The 24291-nt window shown below is 41.9% G+C and overlaps 1 protein-coding gene across 17 annotated transcripts in view; it reads left to right on the top strand.

The window, feature by feature from the left end:
* The window catches only part of CPLANE1 (ciliogenesis and planar polarity effector complex subunit 1), a 180046-nt gene that overhangs the window by 114356 nt on the left and 41399 nt on the right, over positions 1-24291 (top strand). For 16 of the 17 annotated variants that reach the window (XR_012668393.1, XR_012668392.1, XR_007356612.2 and 13 more), the window contains 8 exons: positions 688-756; positions 1274-1466; positions 2138-2434; positions 2625-3401; positions 16226-16398; positions 17788-17917; positions 22600-22654; positions 24013-24117. Coding sequence is in view for 14 of the 17 variants with exons in the window: in XM_048849585.2 (XP_048705542.2) it covers positions 688-756; positions 1274-1466; positions 2138-2434; positions 2625-3401; positions 16226-16398; positions 17788-17917; positions 22600-22654; positions 24013-24117 (1799 nt within the window). In the remaining 3 variants the exon portion in view is untranslated. The remainder of the gene's footprint in view (positions 1-687; positions 757-1273; positions 1467-2137; positions 2435-2624; positions 3402-16225; positions 16399-17787; positions 17918-22599; positions 22655-24012; positions 24118-24291) is intronic. The other variant, XM_048849584.2, reaches the window with a different exon arrangement.

Genomic DNA, 24291 nt, shown 5'->3' with positions numbered 1-24291 from the left:
AGACCCCTAATCATTTTTGTTGCCCTTCGCTGGACTCTCTCCAATTTATCCACATCCTTCTTGAAGTGTGGGGCCCAAAACTGGACACAGTACTCCAGATGAGGCCTCACCAATGTCGAATAGATTTTCCTTTAAAATCTACATAGCTTTATAAAGTCTTCATTAGTATTTCATTACCATTTTAAGGCAGTATAATTTTTCCTTTTTGTAAAATAGGGCATATAAAAACTATCCTCAGGAGTTGCTGCGTGACTTAACTTTTCCTTTTAGAAATGCACATTTCAATCACGTTCACAGTGTCCCTTAAATGTGGGATTTTAAGGATTTTCACATTTAAGGATTTTCCTTTGTTTTGCCAAGTCAAATCAGTCCTCAGCCTTTCTGTTGCCTAGTATTTTGTGTGAATAATCAAAATCTATTCAACCATGTTGTTTGTCAGTTACTGATTGCTATGGAGACCAAGCATAAACAATCAACAATTGTGTACTCAGCTGCAGTGTTATACAGTGATAGAAGGTACTCAATTCAGTATGTCTTGGATTAAATTTACATGCATATTAGGTAAACAAGCTTGTATTTTACATACAAAATCTTTCAAAAATGTTCCATATAACTAAAAAAACAATATGCAACATATTAAAGGTTGAAACATTTATAATAAACTTATATTTTTGTCTTTCTTTACAGTATGGCTGAGGCTGTTTCCAGCACCATTCCTCATTCATTCTGTTTAGAAATGAATGCAAATGCTCCTACGTAAGAGAAACTGTAATGCATTATGTAGTAAATTATGGATTATTCCTATTAAATCTGCAGTCTTAATATTCTGTTCAGTGTTTCTTTGCAGTAAATGTATAATGTTTGCGTTTACTGTACATTGTGGTATAAGACCTACAGCCACACCACTTTGTGCTGCGATCCTGTGAGATCACAGAATCTAAGCAGGTCTGGCCAGAAATCTACTACCCATTAGAGAGGGGAAAAAATGGTTCTAATTTTAAAAAATGTGTCTTTTTACTTTTTTCCTCCAGAAAATTGATTTTGTTTAAAAAAAAAAAAAATTCAAATTTCCAGAGGGGATGAATGCACACTGAAAACCTAAAACAAAGTGTCTCTTATTTTTGCTAATGGGTATCATTTTTCATTTAGCATTTTAACTTACCAGTTGTAAAGTTTTGATACATTTACTTCACTCTGATTCTCATCATCAGGTTCAGTGTTCAGAATCCATATCTTTTGGAAAGTGTCTAAAAATTACTATTTTTATTCCCAGTACTTCAAGTAACATAGAGATTTGTGCATGTGATGATCAACCTTCTTTCACTGGTGTATCAAGTGTTCCCTATAATCGTCCGGTGTGTTCAAAGAAGCAAGAGGTCCAGGATCGAGAGCAGATATCAGAGCCATTGAACGTTTCAGAAGCTGTCAGACAGATGCTCCAAGATGAAATGTTTAAATTAGTTCAGGTAAGAATCTCTCATTATTAAAAATAATGAAACACAGATTAAACGGTTCAATTTTAAAAAAACAAGCAATATGAAAAATGATTGCTTTCAAGGTTATTCTATGATGCTTTTATGCAAATTTCTGGGTTAAAGGTAACTGAAGGTAGAAACCAATTATTTTAGGCATAATTCATGACCTTTTGACTTCTTAATCAGAAGGTTTGTGAATTTGAGGAGCAGTACAGTTTGAACAATTATATTTTTAGGAGGACTAACTGTTAACTTTCTCTTAATGTCCTTTATTCATATAAATTAGGGGACATTATGAACAAACAGTAACTGTATAGTTAAAATGTTAATGAGTTAATGCTGGTACATTTGAAACTATTCCATCCTGGTATTATTCAGGTTTAGATTTCTTTGCTTTGAAATAAAGAATGCAAAGGACTATACGTTGTTGTAGGATAACATTATTATTTCACATAGCGTATTGTATCACGAAAGAAATATCGATTTAGTGTACTTGTTATTGAGACATTGGGATGTTGTTTCTGTTGCTATCTATTTTAATAGGATTATCTATAAATTTTAGGATAATCTATAGGTCTGTAAAAAGTTTTAACTAAGGATTTTGGCCAAGACCCATTTAAGCAACTTTTATAATGTTAGCTTTATTTTTGTTTACATTCTAGCTGCAGCAAGTCAACTTTCTGAACTTAATGCAAATGGTGGGATCATCCTTTGCCAGCTTGCCAAATATGCAGCATCTTCTGCAGCAGTCTCAGGCTATTCAGTTGGGAGGAAGCCAGGCTTCACACACTGTAAGAGGCAGTGGTGCTGACACATCCCTGCCTGTACAGTCTGCAGACATTTCTCCTGAGACTCAGCTGCCCACTAAAGAAAATGCTGGAAAGTCTAATAAGAAGAGCAGCTCTCCTTCTCAGGAAAGAAATATCCTAAATGATCAAAGCAGCAAAGAAAGTATACATGTAGGTAAAACCAAGCATTACTTTTTAAGAAAAAGCATATCAGATGTTATTCCATTTGAAAAATTAGAGAACTTTCTTGTAGTAATTGCATTAGACAGAATTACCAAGTAATAGAGACCACATTTAGTAACGATTTATTGTGATCTTATACATAGTTTAAAGTACTATTGTGTGTTCTTTTTTCATTTAGAATCATCCAGATGTGAATATTTCTTTAAGCCTATCAGAGAGCCAGTCCAATGGAACAGAATTTATTCCAGCATCTCAGGACTTGCTTCCTTCAGCTCCAGCCACAGCACTTCATCTGTTATCTCATTCCCTAGATATCCAGAAGACACCCAAACTTATCCCAGTTGCAAAAACCTTAAATTATGAAAATGGCTTTCCTTTGCTTAAACTTGAATCTGATCATTTAAAACCACTCAATTTATATCCATTAAAAGTTTCACAAGCTTTCATCGGGTCACTCCCCCAACCAAGGGTAGTTTGGGATCCATCTAATTCTTTACAGAACCCTCCGCTGTCATGTATGCTAGGAGACAAGACTATTTCAATGACACACTTGAATTTGAATAAATATGATCCTGAAATGACGAGGCAAGTATATGAGGAAAAGAAGAGGTGGGCAGAAGCTGAAAGCAAGAGGCCTCCTAAACTACTTAATCTGGATCAATATGAGGGAGAGCAAAATTTTGCACCTCTGCAGCACCTTCCTACAAATGTGAGTGCAGAGAAGCCACGGAGTGCTCAGCATGCTTCCTTCTATGGAACTTACCAGCATTCAGCTGGAATTCCTTTACTGCACCTGCAGCTTGACCCAGCACCTAGATTTCCACCAATTATAAGACCACCAGTCCCTGGTTCTTTAATACCCGTTAGACCTATAACTGAGGAGACCAACTGCAGAGACACATTACAGCACACAGGAATACCGATTCTTCACACTAATTTACCTCCAAAAAACAAGGTAATGGATTTTAGGAATATATTTTTCTGTGTTGCAATTAAATAAGCATATTTCCTGTTGCATAGCTTCAGTCCTCACAAATGGGATAATGCCCTCACCTGTGTAATTTGGAGGAGGTCCAGCATTGTTGCTTGAGGCACCAGCACTAAGCCATGCCTTCAGCTCAGGCCACCAGATTTTCTGTCTCCAGCAGAGGAACAAGTTGGTGGTTTGGTTTCTCCCCATCATTTTGTTTTATAACTTCAATTTTTATTCATTTTCATATGGTAAAGACTTATAATCTTTCCTCCTCCTCCCCGCAAACCCCCCCCCCCCCCCCCCCCCCGATCAGGTTATTTGATAGCATGTTTGTTTCAACCACTTGGACCCGCCACTGCAGTGCCTCCTCTCCAGGATTTCTCTGCCCCCACTCTGGGATGGTGGAGCTGTTCTGCAAACACTGGGCTAAAGTGTTGCCTGTGTGAGGCAGTATTTACAGGCTCTACAGAGGGTGAATTACAGCCAACTCTCACAGTGAAAGGACAGAGTGTTGGACCGGCATGTTGAATCCCTTCTTCCCCAAAGAGCCTTAACTCCATTACAGAAAAGCTCAGGAGCATCTGAACATTTCAGGGAGAAAGTATAAGGATGAGAAGGATCCTATCCAGTCAGCTTGGGGTAAGACACACAACAGACTCAGGTTGGAGGGGGAAGATTTTCTGACTACTCTCTGGATACTGAAGGGGGTCCTCAGCTCCATAGGGAAAAAAAGTAGGGCTTCTAAAGACCTCTGCTTCCTCTCACTGTAAATTTGGGGGTTGTCATGATGCTCAGGAGTGAGTTATGCAAACCCGAGACTTGGTCCCAAAAATGCAAAAGCAAGCATCATATTTGCAAGGCAGCAGTTCATAACACCTCCATATAAGGGAGTGTTTGCTAGAGCCATTCTCCTATGCAGAGGCTCTCACAGTGCTCTGTAACACTGCTCTGCCCCTTGCCCTATGACGTGTCACTCCAGGCATGTAGAGAACCCGTCTATTCTGTGAAGCACTCCCTCAGGCTACAGTTAATGGGAATTGGGTCTATCTGGCATACAGCCCAAGGACCCTGACTCTAAGGAAAGGGGCTCAGATTTCAAGCACCAACAGAATGTGATTTGTGCCTTCTACATGTCAGCAATAAATCCTTGCCCTGTCAAAGAAAAGGGCTCAGGATTATGAAAGAGTCTCTCTCCACTCTACTCTTGCTCCACAGGCTGGCTCTATATTAAAGCATAAGGAGCACTTCAGGCAGTCTGTGACCAGATCAGAGTCACATGAGGATTCCACTCCCCATGAATGGTACCAAGCTGGGAGAGGAAGTGCTTGGAGAACAGTATTAGAATTGAAAATGATCTTGACAAACTAGAGAAATTGTTAGAAATAAATAGGACAAAATTCAATAAGGACAAATGCAAAGTACTTAGGAAGGAATACTCAATTGCACAAATACAAAAATGGGGAAATGTCTGCCTAGGAAGGAGTATTGCAGAAAAGGATCTCAGGGTTATAGTGGATCACAAAACTAAATATGAGTCAACAATGTAATAGTTTTGCAAAAAAAGAATCTAATTCCAGAATGTGTTACCAGAGTGTTGTAAGCAAGACACGAGAAGTAATCACTCTACTCAGCACTGATAAAGCCTCAGTTAGAGTACTGTGTCCAGTTCTGGGCACCACACTTTGGGAAAGATGTGAACAAATTGGAGAAAATCCAGAGTGCAACAAAAATTATTCAAGATCTAGAAAACACGACCTATGAGGAAGTATTGATTACAGCACACTATGGAATGTTAGTGTGTGGTAGCAGGGTCCACATAACCTGTTAGTCCAAAGCAGGCTAGAGCACTGCAGATTTACACCCTAGTTTACTGCACAGTTACTCTTGTTGTTGACATATCCTTATAAAAAAGCCAGTCGGTGCCCTATCCAGAGAAACAGATCTATTTATACATGGACAAATGCAGGAAAGAATTCATATCCACCAGTTCAAAATCAATAATATTTTTCGAACTTAATGCGGAGACTTGCTCACCCAGGGGTCAAAACAAGCATGGCTTTGGTTACCGTTTTATTATGGTAAAGATTTGCCAAGAGCCAAAAATTCATTGCATCAGTAATTTCCTGGCAATGATCATCTATAGGTCTCTATCTCCAGTGGTTTGCTGGTGCCTTGTTTGGATTGCTGGTGCCATGACCGGCTTCATTTCCTGGATAGGTTTATTAAAATGCACCTGCAGAAATGTCTTCTGAGGATACAGAATCATGAACCCAATACAATGCAAAATGATTTGTTATTCTCAGGTTATATCTGAATGTGCCTTTGTTGGCAGTTATGTACAAACAACATGCAGAAAGCTGACCCAATTTTCACTCCAGATCCTTGTATACACACTATGAATGCAAGCCTCACAGGGTGGTAAAGTTTGCGGACAATACAAAATTACTCAAGATGGTTAGGTCCAAAGCTGACTGCAACAAGTTACAAAGGGATCTCACAAGACTGTGTGACTGGGCAACAAAATGTCAGATGAAATTCAGTGTTGTTAACTGCAAAGTAATGCACATTGGAAAACATAATCCCAACTATATATATATAAAATGATGAGTGGTAACAGATAATTTGGAACCCAAGAAGGAGATTTTGGAGTCACCGTGAATAGTTCTCTAAAAATCTGGTCAGTCTGCAGCGGCAGCCAAAATGCTAGCATTGTTAGGAACCATTAGGAAAGGGATAGACAATAAGACAGAAAATATTGCTTCTATATAAATCCATGGTACACCCACATCTTGAATACTACATGTAGTTCCGGTGGCCCCATCTCAGAAAAGATGTATTAGAATTGGAAAAAGTACACAGAAAGGCAAACTAATGTGTTGGGATATGGATCAGTTTGCGTAGGATGAGAGATTAAGACTGGGATTGTTCATCTAAGAAAAAAGCAGTTAAGAGGGGATATGATGGAGGCAACCTAGTGACAGAGGATGTGGAAAAAGCTAATGTACTCAATGCTTTTTTTGCCTCTGTCTTCACAAACAAGGTCAGCTCCCAGACTACTGCACTGGGCAACACAGCATGGGGAGGAGGTGACCAGCCCTCTGTGGAGAAAGAAGTGGTTCGGGACTGTTTAGAAAAGCTGGACGAGCACAAGTCCATGGGGCCGGATGCGCTGCATCAGAGAGTGCTAAAGGAGTTGGCGGATGTGATTGCAGAGCTATTGGCCATTATCTTTGAAAACTCATGGTGATCAGGGGAGGTCCTGGACGACTGGAAAAAGGCTAATGTAGTGCCCATCTTTAAAAAAGGGAAGGAGGAGGATCCAGGGAACTATAGGCTAGTCAGCCTCACCTCAGTCCCTGGAAAAATCATGGAGCAGGTTCTCAAGCAATCAGTTCTGAAGCACTTAGACGAGAGGAAAGTGATCAGGAACAATCAGCATGGATTCACCAAGTGCAAGTCATGCCTGACTAATCTAATTGCCTTCTGTGACAAGATAACTGGCTCTGTGGATGAGGGGAAAGCAGTGGACATGTTAGTCCTTGACTTCAGCAAAGCTTTTGATAAGGTCTCCTACAGTATTCTTGCCAGCAAGTTAAAGAAGTATGGACTGGATGAATGGACTATAAGGTGGATAGAAAGCTGGCTAGATTGTTGGGCTCAACGGGTAGTGATCAATGGCTCCATGTCTAGTTGGCAGCCGGTATCAAGTGGAGTGCTCCAAGGGTCAGTCCTCGGGCCGGTTTTGTTCAGTATCTTCATTAATGATCTGGAGGATGGTGTGGATTACACCCTCAGCAAGTTTGCAGATGACACTAAACTGGGAGGAGAGGTAGATATGCTGGAGGGTAGGGATAGGATACAGAGGGCCCTAGACAAATTAGAGGATTGGTCCAAAAGAAATCTGATGAGGTTCAACAAGGACAAGTGTGGAGTCCTGCACTTAGGACGGAAGAATCCCATGCATTGCTATAGACGAGGGACCAAATGGCTAGGCAGCAGTTCTGCAGAAAAGGACCTAGGGGTTACAGTGGACGAGAAGCTGGATATGAGTCAGCAGTGTGCCCTTGTTGCCAAGAAGGCCAATGCTATTTTGGGATGTATAAGTAGGGGCATTGCCAGCAGATAGAGGGACGTGATCGTTCCCCTCTATTCAACATTGGCGAGGCCTCATTTGGAGTACTGTGTCCGGTTTTGGGCACCACACTACAAGAAGGATATGGAAAAATTGGAAAACATCCAGCGGAGGGCAACAAAAATTATTAGGGGGCTGGAGCACATGACTTATGAGGAGAGGCTTAGGGAACTGGGATTGTTTAGTCTGCGGAAGAGAAGAATGGGTGGGGATTTGATAGCTGCTTTCAACTACCTGAAAGGGGGTTCCAAAGAGGATGGATCTAGACTGTTTTCAGTGGTAGCAGATGACAGAACAAGGAGTATTGGTCTCATGTTGCAGTGGGGGAGGTTTAGGTTGGATATTAGGAAAAACTTTTTCACTAGGAGGGTGGTGAAGCCCCGGAATGCGTTACCTAGGGAGGTGGTGGAATCTCCTTCCTTAGAAGTTTTTAAGGTCAGGCTTGACACAGCCCTGGCTGGGATGATTTAGTTGGGGATTGGTCCTGCTTTGAACAGGTGGATGGACTAGGTGACCTCCAGAGGTCCCTTCCAACCCTGATATTCTATGATTCTATGATAGAGTCCTATAAAATCATGAATGGTGTGGAGGAAGTGAATAAGGAAGTGTTGTTTACCCCTTGTAATGACATTGGCACCTACCTCTCACAAGCACCCCCCTCTCTGGCTGATAGTGCCTGCAGTCATTCATTTTTGAATGGGGTAGCACCCACCTCTCATGGGTGCTCCCTTTCTGGTCGAGTGTGAATCTGCTTTTTTTTCAATTTTTACAACAGAGTAGGACCCACCTCTTGTGAGGCCCCCGATAGTTCTTTCAGTGGGTCTTCAGTGACTCAGACCTCTGGCTGAGTCACACACACTGTCCCCCCTTCCGGGGTATACAGTTTCTACTTCTCTCTCATGGCCTTGGGATGGGGCCATAGCACCAAGGCTTCCTTCCTGGAGACACTATCTTCTTTAACAGCCCAACGGGCCCATCTTGGTACCCTCGGTGTCCTTTTGCCAGCACTCACCTGGGCTCAGCCTTCAGTTAGACCAGCAGAGCCCATCACGGTACTCTCGCCTGATCTGGCTAGGTCCAGGGCTCAGCCTCCCTGCATTGACCTGTCCATAATCCTACTGCTCTTCCAGCCAGTCAGGCATCTCATTCTTCCTCTTCAAGTTCCAGATAGTAACTGACTACATTTCCTCTGCTGGTCCCTTTATATATGGCCTTTCTAGCCCTGATTGGTTGCTCCAGCAGCCCCTCTGATTGTGTGCTCCCATGCAGCTCCTCTAGGTTGCCTGGAGGACTTTCTCCTCTTCTCTTTTCTGGGGTGGGGTGAGGCAGTGCTGCGAGGCCTCCAGACCTAGTCCACCCTGTCACACCCCTTCAGACTAGAACCAGGGGTCATCCAATGAAATTAATAGGCAGCACTTTTAAAACAATATAAGGAAGTACTTCTTCACACAGCGCACAGTCTATCAGTGGAACACGTTGCCAAAGGATGCTGTGATAGCCAGAAGTATAACTGGGTTAAAAAAAAAGAATTGAACTTTCCCTTTTCTTCTTTTCTATAAATGATGGACCTAACATCCATGAATTTATTCAAGTCCTCCTCCGGCTTTGCTAGATTGCTCAGGAACCCACATTGCACATGCAGAAAAGACAAGATCTCTTGAAGCAGGATGCCTTCATCTGAACTTGGAAAACTCTCAGTTAACGAAGGCACTGGAAGAAAAGTGTAGTTCAGTATGGATTCTCTAATAGCGTCTGACACATTTTGGTATCCGGCAAACAGAGCTGTAAACGGGAGTTTTAGGGGGAGTTGGAGAAAGGAGTTTGGTGTTCTGGATTTCTTTTGTTTTGGGTTATTTTCTTTTTTTGTTTTGTTTCTTTTTCCTTGACAGGAGGTTAGGCGGGAAGGAAATGACAGCTACAGAGGCACCAGTGATAGTGACCCAAGCAATGGAAGAGACCATGAAGATGATCAGATATGGAAGCTGTGGGATATACATGATCCTAGAGTGGGTTCCTGAAAAGAGCTTCATTTGTATGAAGTGGTGCCTGATAGAACTGATGGAAGAGAAGATCCGAGGCTTGGAGCTGCAGGTGGAAGCTATAGTTGAGTTTCAAAGGGGGTTGAAGCAGATGATGGATCAAAGGCAAGAGGAGGCTGAAGGGAAAATTCAAGACTTATGGATGCAAGCTGGACTGAAGAACTGATAGGGGAGACTGCTAGGTGAGGGAAATGGTCAGTGGAGGCATGCAACTACAAGAACCAGTCAGAGAAGAAGACTGGCTAATGAAGGAGAAATAGAGCCCAGGAACAGGTTTGCTGGGTTGGAAAATGAGGAAGGGGCACATCAGGCTGTAACTGAAGGAGGGAGGGCAAGGAAAAAGAGAAGAGCGGTTAGTCCTGTAAGAAGAGGGGAAGAGTCAATGGAGATATCCTGCATCTTCCTGGGGTTGTGAACTCTGGCTGACTTGCAGAAGATTGCAAGGGAGAATAAAAGACAAGAGAACTTGCAGCCAAAAAGAACATGAAACACCATCACCAGGAAAAGGCAGGTGTATGTGATTGCGGACTCCCTACTAAGAACAACAGACAGGGCTGTCACCAGTGCAGAACAGAAGGGTTTGCTGTCTGTCAGATGCTCAGAAATGGGATGTGGACCTGAAGCTGAAGAGGATCCTAATGGGAGCAGGAAACAATCCATTGATTGCCCTTCATGTGGGAACAAATGACACAGCTAGATTCTCAGTGGAACATATCGGGAGACTATGCCAGCCTGGGAAAGATGCTTAAGGAAATGGAGGCTCAGGTAATCTTCAGTGGGATTCTGCCTGTCCCTAGAGGAGGAGAACAAAGGTGAGAAAAGATTATGATGATCAAAGATGGCTCAGTCAGTCGTGCTATAAGGCAAGCTTTGGGATGTTTGACCACTGGGAGGCGTTCATGGACAGAGGATAGTTCTCATGGGATGGACTCCACCTCAGTAGGGAGGGAAATAGACCTCTGGGATGGAGATTGGCACAGTTCATTAAAAGAGCTTTAAACTAAGAACTCAAAAGATGGTTGGGAGATGTTCTTAAAATCAGGCATCGAGATTATAACATTGAGAGGGAAGAAAATCAAGAAAGGATACAGCAGTAGAGATGGGAACAGCAATGGGTAGCAGAATGGACATTAAGAGGAAGGATTGTGCTGATACCAGTCAGATAGGTGATACTGGCAGTAGAATGCCTGTACCCCGTTGGGCAAGGAATGCGGATGAAGCTGAGCAGGAACTATTAAGATGTTTGCACACTAGTGCAAGGAGCCTGGGTAACAGAATGGAGGAACTAGAAGTACTAATGCAGAAAGTGAAACCAGATATTATAGGGATAACAGAAACATAGTGGAATAGTAGTCATGACTGGAGTGCAGGTATTGAGGGGTATGTGCTGTTCAGGAAAGACAGAAATAAAGGCAAAGGTAGCAGAGCAGCATTGTATATTAATGATGAGGTAGACTATAAAGAAATTAGAAGTGATAGAATGGATAAGAAATAGTCTGGGCCAAAATCACTTTGAGGAAGAAAGCTACTAGAGGTTCCCCTATAGTGGTTGGGGTGAGCTACAGAACACCAGGATCCGATTTGGATTTGGATAGAGACCTCTTTAATGTTTTGAATTAAATAAATTCTACTGGGAATTGTGTGTTTATGGGAGACTTTAACTTCCCAGATAGAGATTGGAGGACACATGCTAATAATAATAGTAAGGCCCAGATTTTCCTGGATCTGATAGCTGACAGATTTCTTCATCAAATAGTTGCTTTCCTTGATTTCAAAAGAGCTAATTTCAAAAAATTAAGGCAGTGATTTTCAACCTGTGGCCCACAGGCCACTTGCAGCCCAATCAGCACATGTGACATCCTCAGGGCCATCCAGGTAATATATATATTGTGTGGATGCAGCCCACATAACACACAGAGAGCTTTATGTGTGGCCCACAATGGTAAATAGGTTGAGAACCACTGAATTAAGGGAATTAATTAGGGAAGTGGACTGGACTGAAGAACTCAAGGATCTGAATGTGGAGGAAACTTGGAATTACTTTAAGTCAGAGTTGCATAAGCTATCTGGACCCTGCATCCCCACCAAGGGAGGGGGTGGTGAATTTGTAGGGAAGGGTTGCAGACCAACCTGGATCAGCAAGCATCTCAAACAGGTGATTAAGTAAAAAGGAGTACTTGTGGCACCTTAGAGACTAACAAATTTATTAGAGCATAAGCTTTTGTGGGCTACAGCCCACTTCATCGGATGCACAGAATGGAACATATAGTAACAAGAGTATTATTCTTTTTTTATACATACATACATACATAGAAGGTGGAAGTTGCCATACAAACTGTAAGAGGCTAATTAGTTAAGATGAGGTATTATGAGCAGGAGAGAGAAACTTTTGTAGTGATAATCAAGATGGCCCATTTAGACAGTTGACAAGAAGGTGTGAGGATTAAGTGAAAGCAGAAAGCCTACAAGGAATAGAAGGATCAGCAGGAAGACTACCTCTTGAAGATCAGAAAGTGTAGGAATAAAGTGCAAACTGCCAAAAGCCAAACAGAGTTGGACTTCGCAAAGGGAATTAAAAACAATTAATAGGTTTTATAGCCATATAAATAAGAAAACAAGGAAAGAAGAAGTGGGATTGATAAGCACTGAGGATGGGGAGTGGAGATTAAAGATTATCTAGGCATGGCCTAACACCTAAATTAAATACTTCGCCTCATTTTTTAGTAAGGCTAATGAAAAGCTTAGGGGCAGTGGCAGGGTGGCTAGTGGCAATGAGGATATGGAAGTAGAAATTACCACATCTGAGGCAAAAATCAAACTCAAACAGCTTAATGGGACTAAATCAGGGGACCAGGAGAATCTCCATCCAAGAATATTTAAGGAACTGGCACATGAAATTGCAAGTCCAATAGCTAGGATTTTTAATGAATCTGTAAACTCAGGGATCATACTATATGATTGGAGAATTGCTAATATAGTTCCTATTTTTAAGAAGGATTAAAAAAGGTATCCAGGAAACTACAGATTTGTTAGTTTGTTCTCAAGTTTATGCAAGGTCTTGGAACAAATTATGAAAGAAAAAGTAGTTAAGGACGTAGAGGTGAACGGTAATTGGAATAAAATGCAATAAGATTTTACAAAAGGTAGATCATGCCAGACCAACCTGATTTCCTTCTTTTGAGAAGATAAAGATTTTGTAGACAAAGGAAATGCAGTAGATTTCATCTATCTGGATTTCAGTAAGGCATTTGATACAGTTCCACATGGGACATTATTAGTTATATTGGAGAAGATAGGGATTAATATGATGATTGAAAGTCAATAAGGAACTTGTTAAAGGGGAGAAAACAGCATACTGAAAGGTGAACTGTCAGGCTGGAGGGAGGTTACTAGTGGAGTTCCTCAGGAAGAGTCTTGGGACCAATCTTATTACTGACCTTGGCACAAAAAGTGAGAGAGCTAATAAAATTTGCAGATAACACAAACTTGGGAGGTATTGCCAATACAGAAGAGGACTGGAATATCATTCAAGAAGATCTGGATGATCTTGTAAACTGGAGTAATAGAAATGGGATGAAATTTAACAGTTCAAAGTGCAAGGTCATGCATGTAGGGACTAACAACAAGAATTTTTTCTATAAGTTTTGGACTTCTCAATTGGAAGCGACAGGAGCAGAAAGACGTGGGTGTATTGGTTGATCTCAGGATGACTATGAGCTGTCAATGTGATGGAGCCATGAAAAAGTCTAATACAATCCTAGGATGCATCAGCTGAGGTATTTCCAGTGGACACAGGGAAGTGTTAGTACCATTATACAAGGCACTGGTGAAATCTCATCTGGAATACTGTGTGCAGTTCTGGGCTCCAATGTTCAAGAAAGATGAACTCAAATTGGAACAGGTGCAGAGAAGGATTACTAGGATGATCCAAGGAATGGAAAACCTACCTTATGAGAGGAGACTCAAAGAGGTTGGCTTGTTTAGCCTAACCAGAAGAAGGCAGAGGGGAGATATGATTGCTCTCTATAAATACATCAGAGGGATAAATACGTCAGAGAGAGAGAGAGGAGGTAAGTTAAGCGCAAAAGTGGACACAAGAACAAATGGATATAAATTAGCCATCAAAACTTTAGGCTTGAAGGTTTCTAACCATCAGAGGAGTGAAGTTCTGGAACAGCCTTCCAATGGGAGCAGAAAACCGAACTGGCTTCAAGACTGAGCTTGATAAATTTACGGAGGGGATGGTCTAATGGGACTGCCTACACTAGCACATGGTCCATTGGCAACTGCCAGTAGCAAAAATTCCCAGTAGCTGGAGATGGGACACTAGATGGAGGGCTCTGGGTTACTACAGAGAATTCTTCCCAGGTATCTGCCTGGTGGGTGTTGCCCACATGTTCATGGTCTAACTGATCGCCATATTTGGGGTCGGGAAGAATTTTTCCCTCGGGTCAGATTGGCAGAGACCCTGGGGATTTTTCCCCTTCCTCATGTGCAGGTTTAAACTGGTGTTAATGGTGAATTCTCTGTAAATTGAAGTCTTTAAACTATGTTTTGAGGACCTCAGTAACTCAGGCAGAGGTTATGGGTCCACTACAGGAGTGGGAGGTTGAGATTCTGTGGCCTGCAATGTGCAGGAGGTCAGACTAGATGATCATGATGGTCGCTTCTGACATTAAAGTCTATGAATCTCTTTCACTCATTGATCTGATCAATTTATGTTTCCAGTGCAAGAGGAAACAGAAAGCTCTTTGGGGCAGGGACTGCCCCTTAGTATGGTGCCCAGTGCAATGAGTCCCTGACCTCTGGATGCTATTGTGATACAGATATAGTCACAAAGGTCTGATGATCTCAGCTACATTAGAGGTTCACCAGAATGGTTGATTGGAGTTCTAAAATCAAACACCATAGAAACATATGTACCTTCCCTAATGGCGTCATGTAGGTAGACACATCAGTTTCTCCCTTTGAATATGCTCAATTGCCAACATTAATCAGATTACACAAGACTATGGCTGGCCTTTCTAGTTACTATTTGGAATTGGAAATATATCTCCTATATAGACAAGAATCACACAACTATTGTCATGAGGAAAAGGTTATTCTTATAGCTCCAGGAAACCTTTATGTTCAAGGTAAGTTCCTCTTTCCACAATTCCTGGGAAATAGTTCTGTTACTTTGTGCTAATCCCTAGCACTCCTTTGGAAGATTGTGGCAGAAATGGGCATTCCTACCAGTCTAAAGATCTGTCTCAAGCATATTGAATACATATACTAATTTATATTCTTTTCATCTCATTCTATCCAAAACGTCAAGGCCTTAAGTCTTCAAAGTTGCTGCAGGCAAGATGTTAAATCCTGCACCAGTTATCATGCTAGGATTTGGGAAACAATTCACAGAAGTCCCTAGGGTATTGGAGAAAAGTGTATGAGCCCCATCTATGGAAGATTTACAAAATAAGTTTCCATTTCTCTGCAGTCATCCATTGATAGGAGAGTTTTATACTGGGTTGGTTTCCACACAATTCCTTGCTTTATATGGGAAGAACTTCCATTCCTGCCTATTATTCTACTATAAAAATAATTAAAACTCTGCTTATCTTTCCCCCTACCTCTATGATTCACTTCTTGCTATTTCCCATTAGAGATGAATGAGGAGAGAAGCTGTGCAACAGAAAGAGATTTTTCATGATAATTTTCTTTTTATTAGCAGCTTCTTTCCTTGTTCAACACATCCTGGTAATCTGGTAAATGGTTGGAATACAAATGGAAATTTTCCTCTAAAGGGAGACTTAAATATATAACTGTGTTAAGGATAATTACCACATGATATCAAGTGATCTTAATGCTAATAGTCGGTTGCTGGAGTGTTTCTATAGCTTTGGAAGAATCCTGGTAGCCTGAGCTGATGGACAAGGGGCTTAGTCGTGCAGCCTCCAGCAATAATGGACTGCCTCAGAAATTTCAAAGCCAGGGTGGGGGCATTAATTTCTTAGTGTTGAATTGGACAGAAGCTGCTAACAAGGAAAATTATCGGGTAAGACATTTCTCATTCCTTGGTAAATACCTTATTATTAAAGGAAAATGACATTTAACTTTAGAATATAAAATGTTGTAAATTTCCCCTTTGTTAAGGCAAATGTATATCAAAAGATAAATAATTCCTGGGAGCTGGAGGTCCTCCGACATATATATGTCACCCATTTCCTAACTTCATCCACAGGAACATGCTATAGGAATTTTAATATGTTGGAGAATAACAGATGGGAAAAGATTTTGCAAGAAAAAATGGATTTTTCTTAAAATTTGGACAAATAAAGTAATGAAGTGGTTTTGTTGAGCTCTAGTAATAAACCAACATTTCTATATCCTCTTCTGTTTTGTATTGCACCTTTTTGTTTATGGTATAACCACCTGTTTCTATGTCTGTTATGTTGCCTCTGGGTGATAATTTATAAATGTGTTCAGTAATTGGGTCTGATTCTACTACTAGATAGTTGCCTTTTGCATTGACTGCATTACACAGGTACAACTCCTAACTGAGGTCAGAGTGGGACCTACTCTGTTCAATAGAGTCTGTACAATTTTTGGTTTCCTCTTCTATAAATGTCTCATTCTGCTTCTCTTTCAAACAGTTCCAACCACCAAAACTCATCCCAATTCAAAATCTCATTGCATTTGAGCAAAGCCGCCAGCGTACCAGTGCACCGCACGAGTTCAGTGGACAAGACCATTCTGGTCAGATTGAGTTGTTAAAAGCTAACATTGAACCATTTGACGCAAGACACACATGGAATAATACAAAAAGGCAAGGACAGATTTTCAAAATTGGTCTTCATTTGGAGAGGCTTACTAGTAACCTGAGCCTTCTCTGATTGATTACAATGAGAGTTTTTGTACCAGCTTCTTTGAAAACAGGATTGAATGCTTAATAATTTGAGGAAATGGATATTGAGATTCAGAGCCTTGCACTTCTAAATCTCTGGTATGAATTGTTGTTACCATGTATCGTGTTCATTCCCTACTCTGGGAAAGGATTTCATAGTCGCAGTTTAGTTCTTAGTGGTCCGCTGTCCACATCACAAAATAGTCACATTGCTAGTGCATGTATTCCTTAAGAGAGCATGTTGTCTGACCTCTGGAGGAGTTTAATTTAGGTCAGGGTTCTAGGCTCATTGACAGGATGATAATTTCCTTGTAAAGTCATTGATCCTGATTGTGAACCCAGTGGAGTGAATGGCAAAACTCCCACTGATCTGAATGAGTACATGATTGAGTTATTTACTTAGCTAATTCTGTGGTACTGGCTGTATATTTCATGACTTTTAAACTGATCTTTGTTATTGCACATTAATCTAGAATTATTTTCATTACGTGGTCAGTACAAACTAAAGCAATTCCTATGTTAGCCCTTGAGCTGCATCTACCTTGCCCATGCAGTTCTTCTCCAGCATCAGTAGATTACTGTCATGACAGTTCAGAGTTCTGTGTTTCCCTTGAAAGAGTTAATGACATCAAAGCACCTAAAGTAGAGCACCCCCACTTGTGATTCTGATGCCTTCACTTGTGGTTAGAAACACAGAATCCTGAACTTAGTTCTTGATAGGTAAGTAAGAGTAACTGATTTGATTTTCAGATATCTTGCTTTAAAATGTTATAAATTATAATGTTTAAGGCAATTTGTGGTCTTTTACTAATCTGATAGTAAATATTTTTAAACGAAAGCTTTGCAGTTCTTTTAGGAAAACAAATTACAGGTTAGGGAGAGTTTCATTCATAGCAACACGGATTTATTTCTTGCTGCAACATTTCTGTGTAGGCCCCTCTGCCTTGTGTAATATTTTATTTTCATTGTATACAAAAGATAGCAGTCGTAATCATGTTGTAAAGGATACAAAATAACAGGTTTACAATAATTTAGTTAAATGAGGTCTTAGATAACCAGTATATTATTTTTGATTCGAATATGTGAATAAGTTTGTGTTACTATTAAATATTTTATGAACACCTTAAATAGCGTAGATACTTACGTTTTTAATTAGTTTAAATGGAACAGCAGTTAACTCTCTTTACTCAAACACCTAATATATTTCTTAAGAAGAAGGTTATTGTGTTCTTTCTTGCTTATTAGAAAGAATGATTGATGTTTCTATTATCAGAAAAGTTAAATTGTGATTTCTCACTGATATGTTGACAGGCAAAAGAGACGTGCTGAAAAACAGATAAAAGAGAAGGAGGACAAGAAAAAAGCAAGTGTGACATTCCGCCCAGATGACTCCATTATTGGTACTGATGATATAGAGAGAGTTTTTGAAACTGAGATACAGGTATAAGAAAATAATTATTTTCTTCCTTTTTTTTATTGATTTTTAAAATGATACCAGAGAAGCAACAAGCAAACACAATATAAACCAAACTCTGCTAAATACCTCCTCCCACTCTTTCTAGCACAGAGGTGGGCAAACTATGACCCGCGGGCCACATCCGGCCCGTGGGACTGTCCTGCCCGGCCCCTGAGCTCCTGGCCGGGGAGGCTAGCCACTCCCCCGCTGTCCCCCCTCCGCCTCAGCCATGTCGCTGTGTGAGCAGTGTAGCTTGCGCCCATCCATCTCCTAGGCTTTCCAATAAGCCTGTCCTGCGGCTCTGAGTGGCATGGTAAGGGTAAGGGGGAGAGGGGGTTGGATAAGGGGCAGGAGGTCCCGGGGGGCAGTCAGGGGACAGGGAGCAGGGTCGGGGGTGACAGGGAGCGGTTGGATGGGGGAGGGTTCTTGGGGGGCAGTTAGGGACAGGGTCCCGGGGTGCACTCAGGGGACATGGAGCAGTGGGGGTTGGATAGGGTGTGCACTCCTGTGGGGAGCAGTTAGGAATGGGGGGTTCCGGGAGGGGGTGGTCAGGGGACAAGGAGCAGGGCGGGTTGGATGGGTCAGGAGTTCTGAGGGGGGCAGTCAGGGGGCGGGAAGCGAGAGGGGGTTGATGGGGGTGGGAGCCAGGCTGTTTGGGGAGGCACAGCCTTCCCTACCCGGCCCTCCATACTGTTTCGCAACCCCAATGTGGCCCTCGGGCCAAAAAGTTTGCCCACCCCTCTGCAGTGATCTCATGTACCTTTTTTACTTGCACACTTGCATTTTCCTTTAAGCCAGAGATAAAGCCCTCTTTTACCAAAAGAAATTCTTCAGGGTATTTTTCATTACTCCTGTCAGGTGCCCACATGAAATAATTTCTGCAATGTTGACATACCAGTCCTATAAAATTGGGACATGAGCTATTCCTCTTTCTGAGGATGAGGGTTTTTTTGCACAATCAAGGGGAGTTGCAATCCATAAAAAAATTCTTCGTTGGCTTGTACTGATGAAAATCCCCATAGTGATTATAATTCTTATTTAACTGGTTATTTATTCCATAGCATTCCTATCACATTTATAATCATTTGTCCAGAAATTCACTAATGTTTTCTAGGTCATTTTTATTTAAAACTGTACAAACTGTAGATCTTGCTTAAGTGTGGTGGTACCATTTGCTATTTTATTATGCGTATTTTTAAGGCACGCAGCACTGTACTGCTGTGTGTGTTTCCTTTATATAATTTAGAAATAGAGCAGTTCCTCACAAAGAATGGGGGATAGCAAGGCTCTTCTCCACAATTTATTTAAAAAGCAGTCTAGTTCATATTGCTTAGAGTAGGGGGTCTCAAACTTTTTCTCTTGGAGGCCCCCATCAACAGGCTATAAAAACTCCAGTGCCCAGCAGGGGTGCAGCCTTCAGGGCAGGGGCCTTGAGCATAGGCGTAGTTTGACTTCTGTTTTGCGGGGGCAGGGTCGAGAAGGGCTCAAGCCACCTCCACATGGTGGGGTCCAGGGATGGAGAGCCACCTCCACCCCCGACTCACCTCAGCTGGCCACCCAGCCTGTCTGGGTTTGGGTGTGGAGAGGTGCAACCAAAAATTATAACTTAAAAAGTTTGAAAACAGCTTAGGTGGAGGGAGGGGGTAGCTCAAGGTACGGAGAAGGGGTAGCTGGGGCTGTGTGCACACGGGGTGGCTGTGGGTGCAGGGAGAGGGGTGGCTAGGGGCTTCGTGGGGGCAGGGGGGTAGCTAGGGCTGTGTGCGGGCGGGGGGGTGGGGTAGCTCAGGATGCCGGGAGAGGGTAGCTGTGTCTGTGTGTGGGTAGGGAGGTAGCCCGGGGTGTAGGGAGAGGGGTATTAGAGGCTGTGTGCTAGGAGGGCTCCCCTGCAGTCCCTGTTCCCGGAGGAGTCTGTCAGCCACAGAGCTGGGTCTCCCCATACAGACTGCTCTTACCAGCTGCCTCTGCATAAGCAAAAAGGGCTGGGAGCTGAGGAGCAGCTTCAACCTGGGGCACCAGCAGGAGAGGAGGAAACGTTGCGGCTGCCTGCTCTATGGCACCAGCTAGATCAGCAGCTGCCCCGCATGGCCTGGTGTGATGGCAAAAACAGCAGCCGGCACATTTTCCCACCAATAGCAGTTACCTTCTGAGCCAGCTCAGTTTGGGTGAGCATGCTCAGTACAACCTAGATAGGAAATTCTTCTGTCAGGGAGCTGTTTTTGCTACTACACAGGCTCTGGCTTCCGATCTCTGACCTGGCAGGGGGTGGGGAAAGGAAATTAGGTGGGAGGTGTGGAGCTGTCCCCGGGACTTCTGTGCTCTTGTGCTGCAGTTTTGGCGGGGAGGAATGCCCTCCATGTCCCCAACTCAGCCCATGGGCTTCTGCCCCACAGGGAGCACCAGGGCTCAGGGATTCAGTCCCGCACCTTCTAGCTTCAGCCCCACGGGGGGGCACTGGGGATTGGGGGTTCAGCCCTGTGCCTCCCAGGAGTCCTGGTTTCAGCCTCGCGGGGCTCACTGGTGGGGATTGGGGCTTCAGCCTCCTGAGGGACACTGGTGGGGATCAGGGCTTCAGCCCTGTGGGGGGCCACAGACCCCCAGTTGAGAACCACTCAACTGGCTTAGAGCACTCCATAGCACAAGTAGGGGAAAGCCAGAGCAAAGAGAATTCTTGTATAGCACTCTGTGGGTGGTCTGGCCTAGCAGTCACGACTGGGCTGGTGTCTACATGTCAGGGACAGTAGTCTGTAAGCCCGGTTCAATAAGCAAGAGTGGGCTGAAGTCGGGCCAGGGTCAGAGACCACAGGTAGTACCTGGCTAGAATAAGGAGGCAGGAATCAGGGTCAAAGTCAGGCCAGAGCTGGAGACCAGAGATCAGTGATAGTACCAAGCTAGAATCAAGAGACAGGAATCAGGATCAGAGTCAGGCTGGAGTTGGAGACTGGAGATCAGAAGTAGCACCCAGCTGGAGTCAGGAAGCAAGAGTCAGGGTTAAAGTCAGGCTGGGATGAGAGATCAGGAGATGAGGTGAGGTCCAGAGTCGCAGCAGACCCAAAGCCTGTGTGGTTGCCCAGACAATTTTTTGGGGCACCCTCCACAGTTTATTAGGATGGTTGGCCCATCAGAGGGCTTCAGTGTACTGTTACGATGGGTCCTTTGGGTGGTACTTCCTGTGGCGCCTGTTCTCCACAGTGCTTCCTGGGTGTGCTCTGCATGTCCTCCTGGTTATCCTCTGGGAACATTGGCTGTCCCAGGCTCAGCAGACCTGGGTTCTAGTCCCTGCATCCTTACCGTGGGGTGGGAAGACTTTGGCTCGGGTGAATATTAGTAAATAGCAAATTCTTCAGGAATGCTCTGCTCTTGGAGCTTACAAGTCCTGCCCTGGGGCCCAGTTGCTTCAGTGTCCGTACCCAAATGCAACTGCCACTCAGGGTGCAGACAGAGAGAGAGGTGGTGTATAGCTCACATGTAAGGCTTAATAGATAAAAGACCAGGAGCATAAATTGTACCTAGATTTGAATTAGTAATCCATGTAGATTTTGGAGCACTAATAAGATGTTCTCATTATCTGTTTTGCCTAGAAGCTAAACCACCTGGTATTACTGTTGTTTTAACTGATCACTACATTCATTAATTTAACCATTGTGACAGGATCGTTACGGTTAAAAGAAATTAGGAAGATGGATTAGGACCAGATTCTACAAACTTTACTTTCACTGAGTGGCACTTATGCAAATTGTCGTATTGAAATCAATGGGAGTATTTATGTGAATAAGTGCTATGTAGAGTGAATTAGAGTTGTAGAAAATGGCCCTTGGAGGGTAGTGCTTTGCTTCCATAGACCAAGGTCCAAGTATAATAATAATAATAATAATAATAATTAATAAGTGATCAGGCATTGTGCAGACATTTAACAAAAAAGATAGTCCCTTTTTGCAAACTTAAGTATAAGATAAGAGACAACAGATGAGTAGAAACAGACAGAAGGGGCAGTACAAGGAAACAATTAAGCAGTACTGATCAGCATGGTAGGTAGTGGTCTCAGCATACCAGCAGCCTAATCTTGTCAAGTTTGGTCTCTGGATTTTTAATCCTCAGGCCAAGCAGAGGCTGGAAATGCCATTGATGTAAGAATCTCTGCCTCCATGTAGGAAGGTCAGTTTATGTACCACTTTGACAGAACCCTCAATATTTGGTTGTAAGGATACATTGCAGCTTTGGAGAACTGTTGCATGTATGTGAGGAATGTGTAAGCGATTGTGTAGCCCTGTCCTTTTGTTTTCAAATGCCTCCTAATGGCATTTAAAATTGATGACCGGCTGGTAGGCCTATATGTATGTAAAGATCTGTAAAGAACTATATTGAACTCAGATTAGTTAAAATGAAAAAAAATTGCCCAAAGTGACCTATGTTGTTATGAGGAGCAGCCTAAATATTTCTTTCAAAAATCCCTAAAAGTTTTAAAATATAAATTTAGTTGAGGGAGTTGCATGGCTGCCTACTGCCACTTCAGTACAGGAATAATACCAGAATTAAAGAAGAAGAGTGGGGAAAGTGTGTTTTCTAATGAGTTTTAAAATTATTGCTCAAAGGAAGCATAACTTTATTTAAAAGTTGACAGCATCAGGAAATCCTGTAACACTGGTTTGATCACATTTTTCTCATATTAGGATCAGCAAGCAGAATCCAGCCATTACCTTGGAGATGATTTTGTCATTTCACTTGGTATGTACATTCGTGTTTTAAAAAAAAATTATGTCTAAAGTCATGAACTCTATCTTTTTTTTCAAAATGTTGTCAGATGTCACAGAAAGAACTAACTGGTTAAATTCTGAGTTCCTAGGTTGATATGTTTAACTCTTTCCCTTGCTGAGCATAATAAAGACATGACAACATCAAGATGCAACATCTCAAATCATGCAGTGTAGAGTAGCGAACACCATCATGGCTTGCAAGATCTCCCCAATAAAATCATGACAATCTCTATTAATGCATGATGAGTTGAAACCATAAGTCTAGTCCTCTTTCATGGCACTGGAGTTTTGAAGGGTACTCCCAAAACAACCAAACAAACAACGCCTCACAGATTTAGGGTCTGTGGGCTGGATTCTGACCTCAGTTACACATAAATGTGCACTCAGAATAGCTCCACTGAAGTGAATGGAGTTACTCCAGGTTTACATGAGAGTAAATGAGATCACTGTATTGTTTATAATTGTATAAATTATCCCTGTATTGTTTCTGTCCTAGAATATTGCAAAAGAGAGAGAAAAAGAAAAGAATGGAAAATTAGGTGTTCATTGCAGTGATTACACTACCTGTACTTGTTGGGAAAAAACAGTTAGAAAATATATTTTTCAAGGTTTATAACAAATTTCTGTAGTTTAAATAAAATAGATATTACTCCACTTTTATTTAAATGAAAATTTTGATTACGTGGAATATACGGTGCCTCTGGGAGCAAATTGCCCAGGTTATTCTGAAAATGATCTCTTCTCTAACCTGTCAAAAGTGCACGTGGGGGAAAATGTGGCTGATATCCTTCCTTCCAACTAACTAATTCAATATCAGACTTAGTATTGCTAGGAGCAAAAAGAGAAGAAAATCTATTCCCTGACCTTGGGTATTGGAGAAATAGGTGATTGCCTTGTCGAAATACAAGCCAAAAATAAAACATACATACATACATACACACACATATATATATATATACACACACACACACATTTTTTCTTTAAAACATGAGACAAGTACAAAATTTTATTATATAAAAAGATATCTCATTTAAAATTTACTAGGCCAAATTCAGGCTTGGTTTAAGTAGGTACAACCACATAGATTTCAGTGGAGTTGGATCCTTTTACATTAGGTCTTAAATTGGGCACCACCAATATTTTTATAAAGCGTGCTTACTGAAATAATAGTTGACTTCTTTCTAATTTAAAAACTGTAGAACAGATAAATACAATTACAGCAGTTATTTAGTTTGTTTCATTCTGAAATGGCTAGTTTATGGTATATTTTTCTTTAAAAATAATTCTTGCTCTAATAGAGGACAATGATTATGTGTTTCCCCATTTTAGACACAGTGGGAGAGGCTGTTACTACTTCAGCAGGTCTACACTGCATGGCTTCCACAAGGAAAAAACCCGCAGAAACTCAAGATGCAAGCACAAATACAGATCCGGGTAAAATGCCACCTATAATCTGTTTGTGCTATTTGTTTTACACTCTTGCAATTAGTTGTTTTCCAGATCTGCTTTTGTGTATTGCAGTATTTGCTCATTTTTATAATCAAAAAAGCTTAAAAATATTGACTACCTTGTTATATTTTTTGGTATTTTAATCTTTTCTTATTTTAA

Source organism: Caretta caretta, chromosome 5, assembly GCF_965140235.1.
Source record: "Caretta caretta isolate rCarCar2 chromosome 5, rCarCar1.hap1, whole genome shotgun sequence".
Lineage (NCBI taxonomy): Eukaryota > Metazoa > Chordata > Testudines > Cheloniidae > Caretta > Caretta caretta.
Note: the sequence above shows the minus strand (reverse complement) of the source record. Positions and strands in the feature narration are given on the sequence as shown.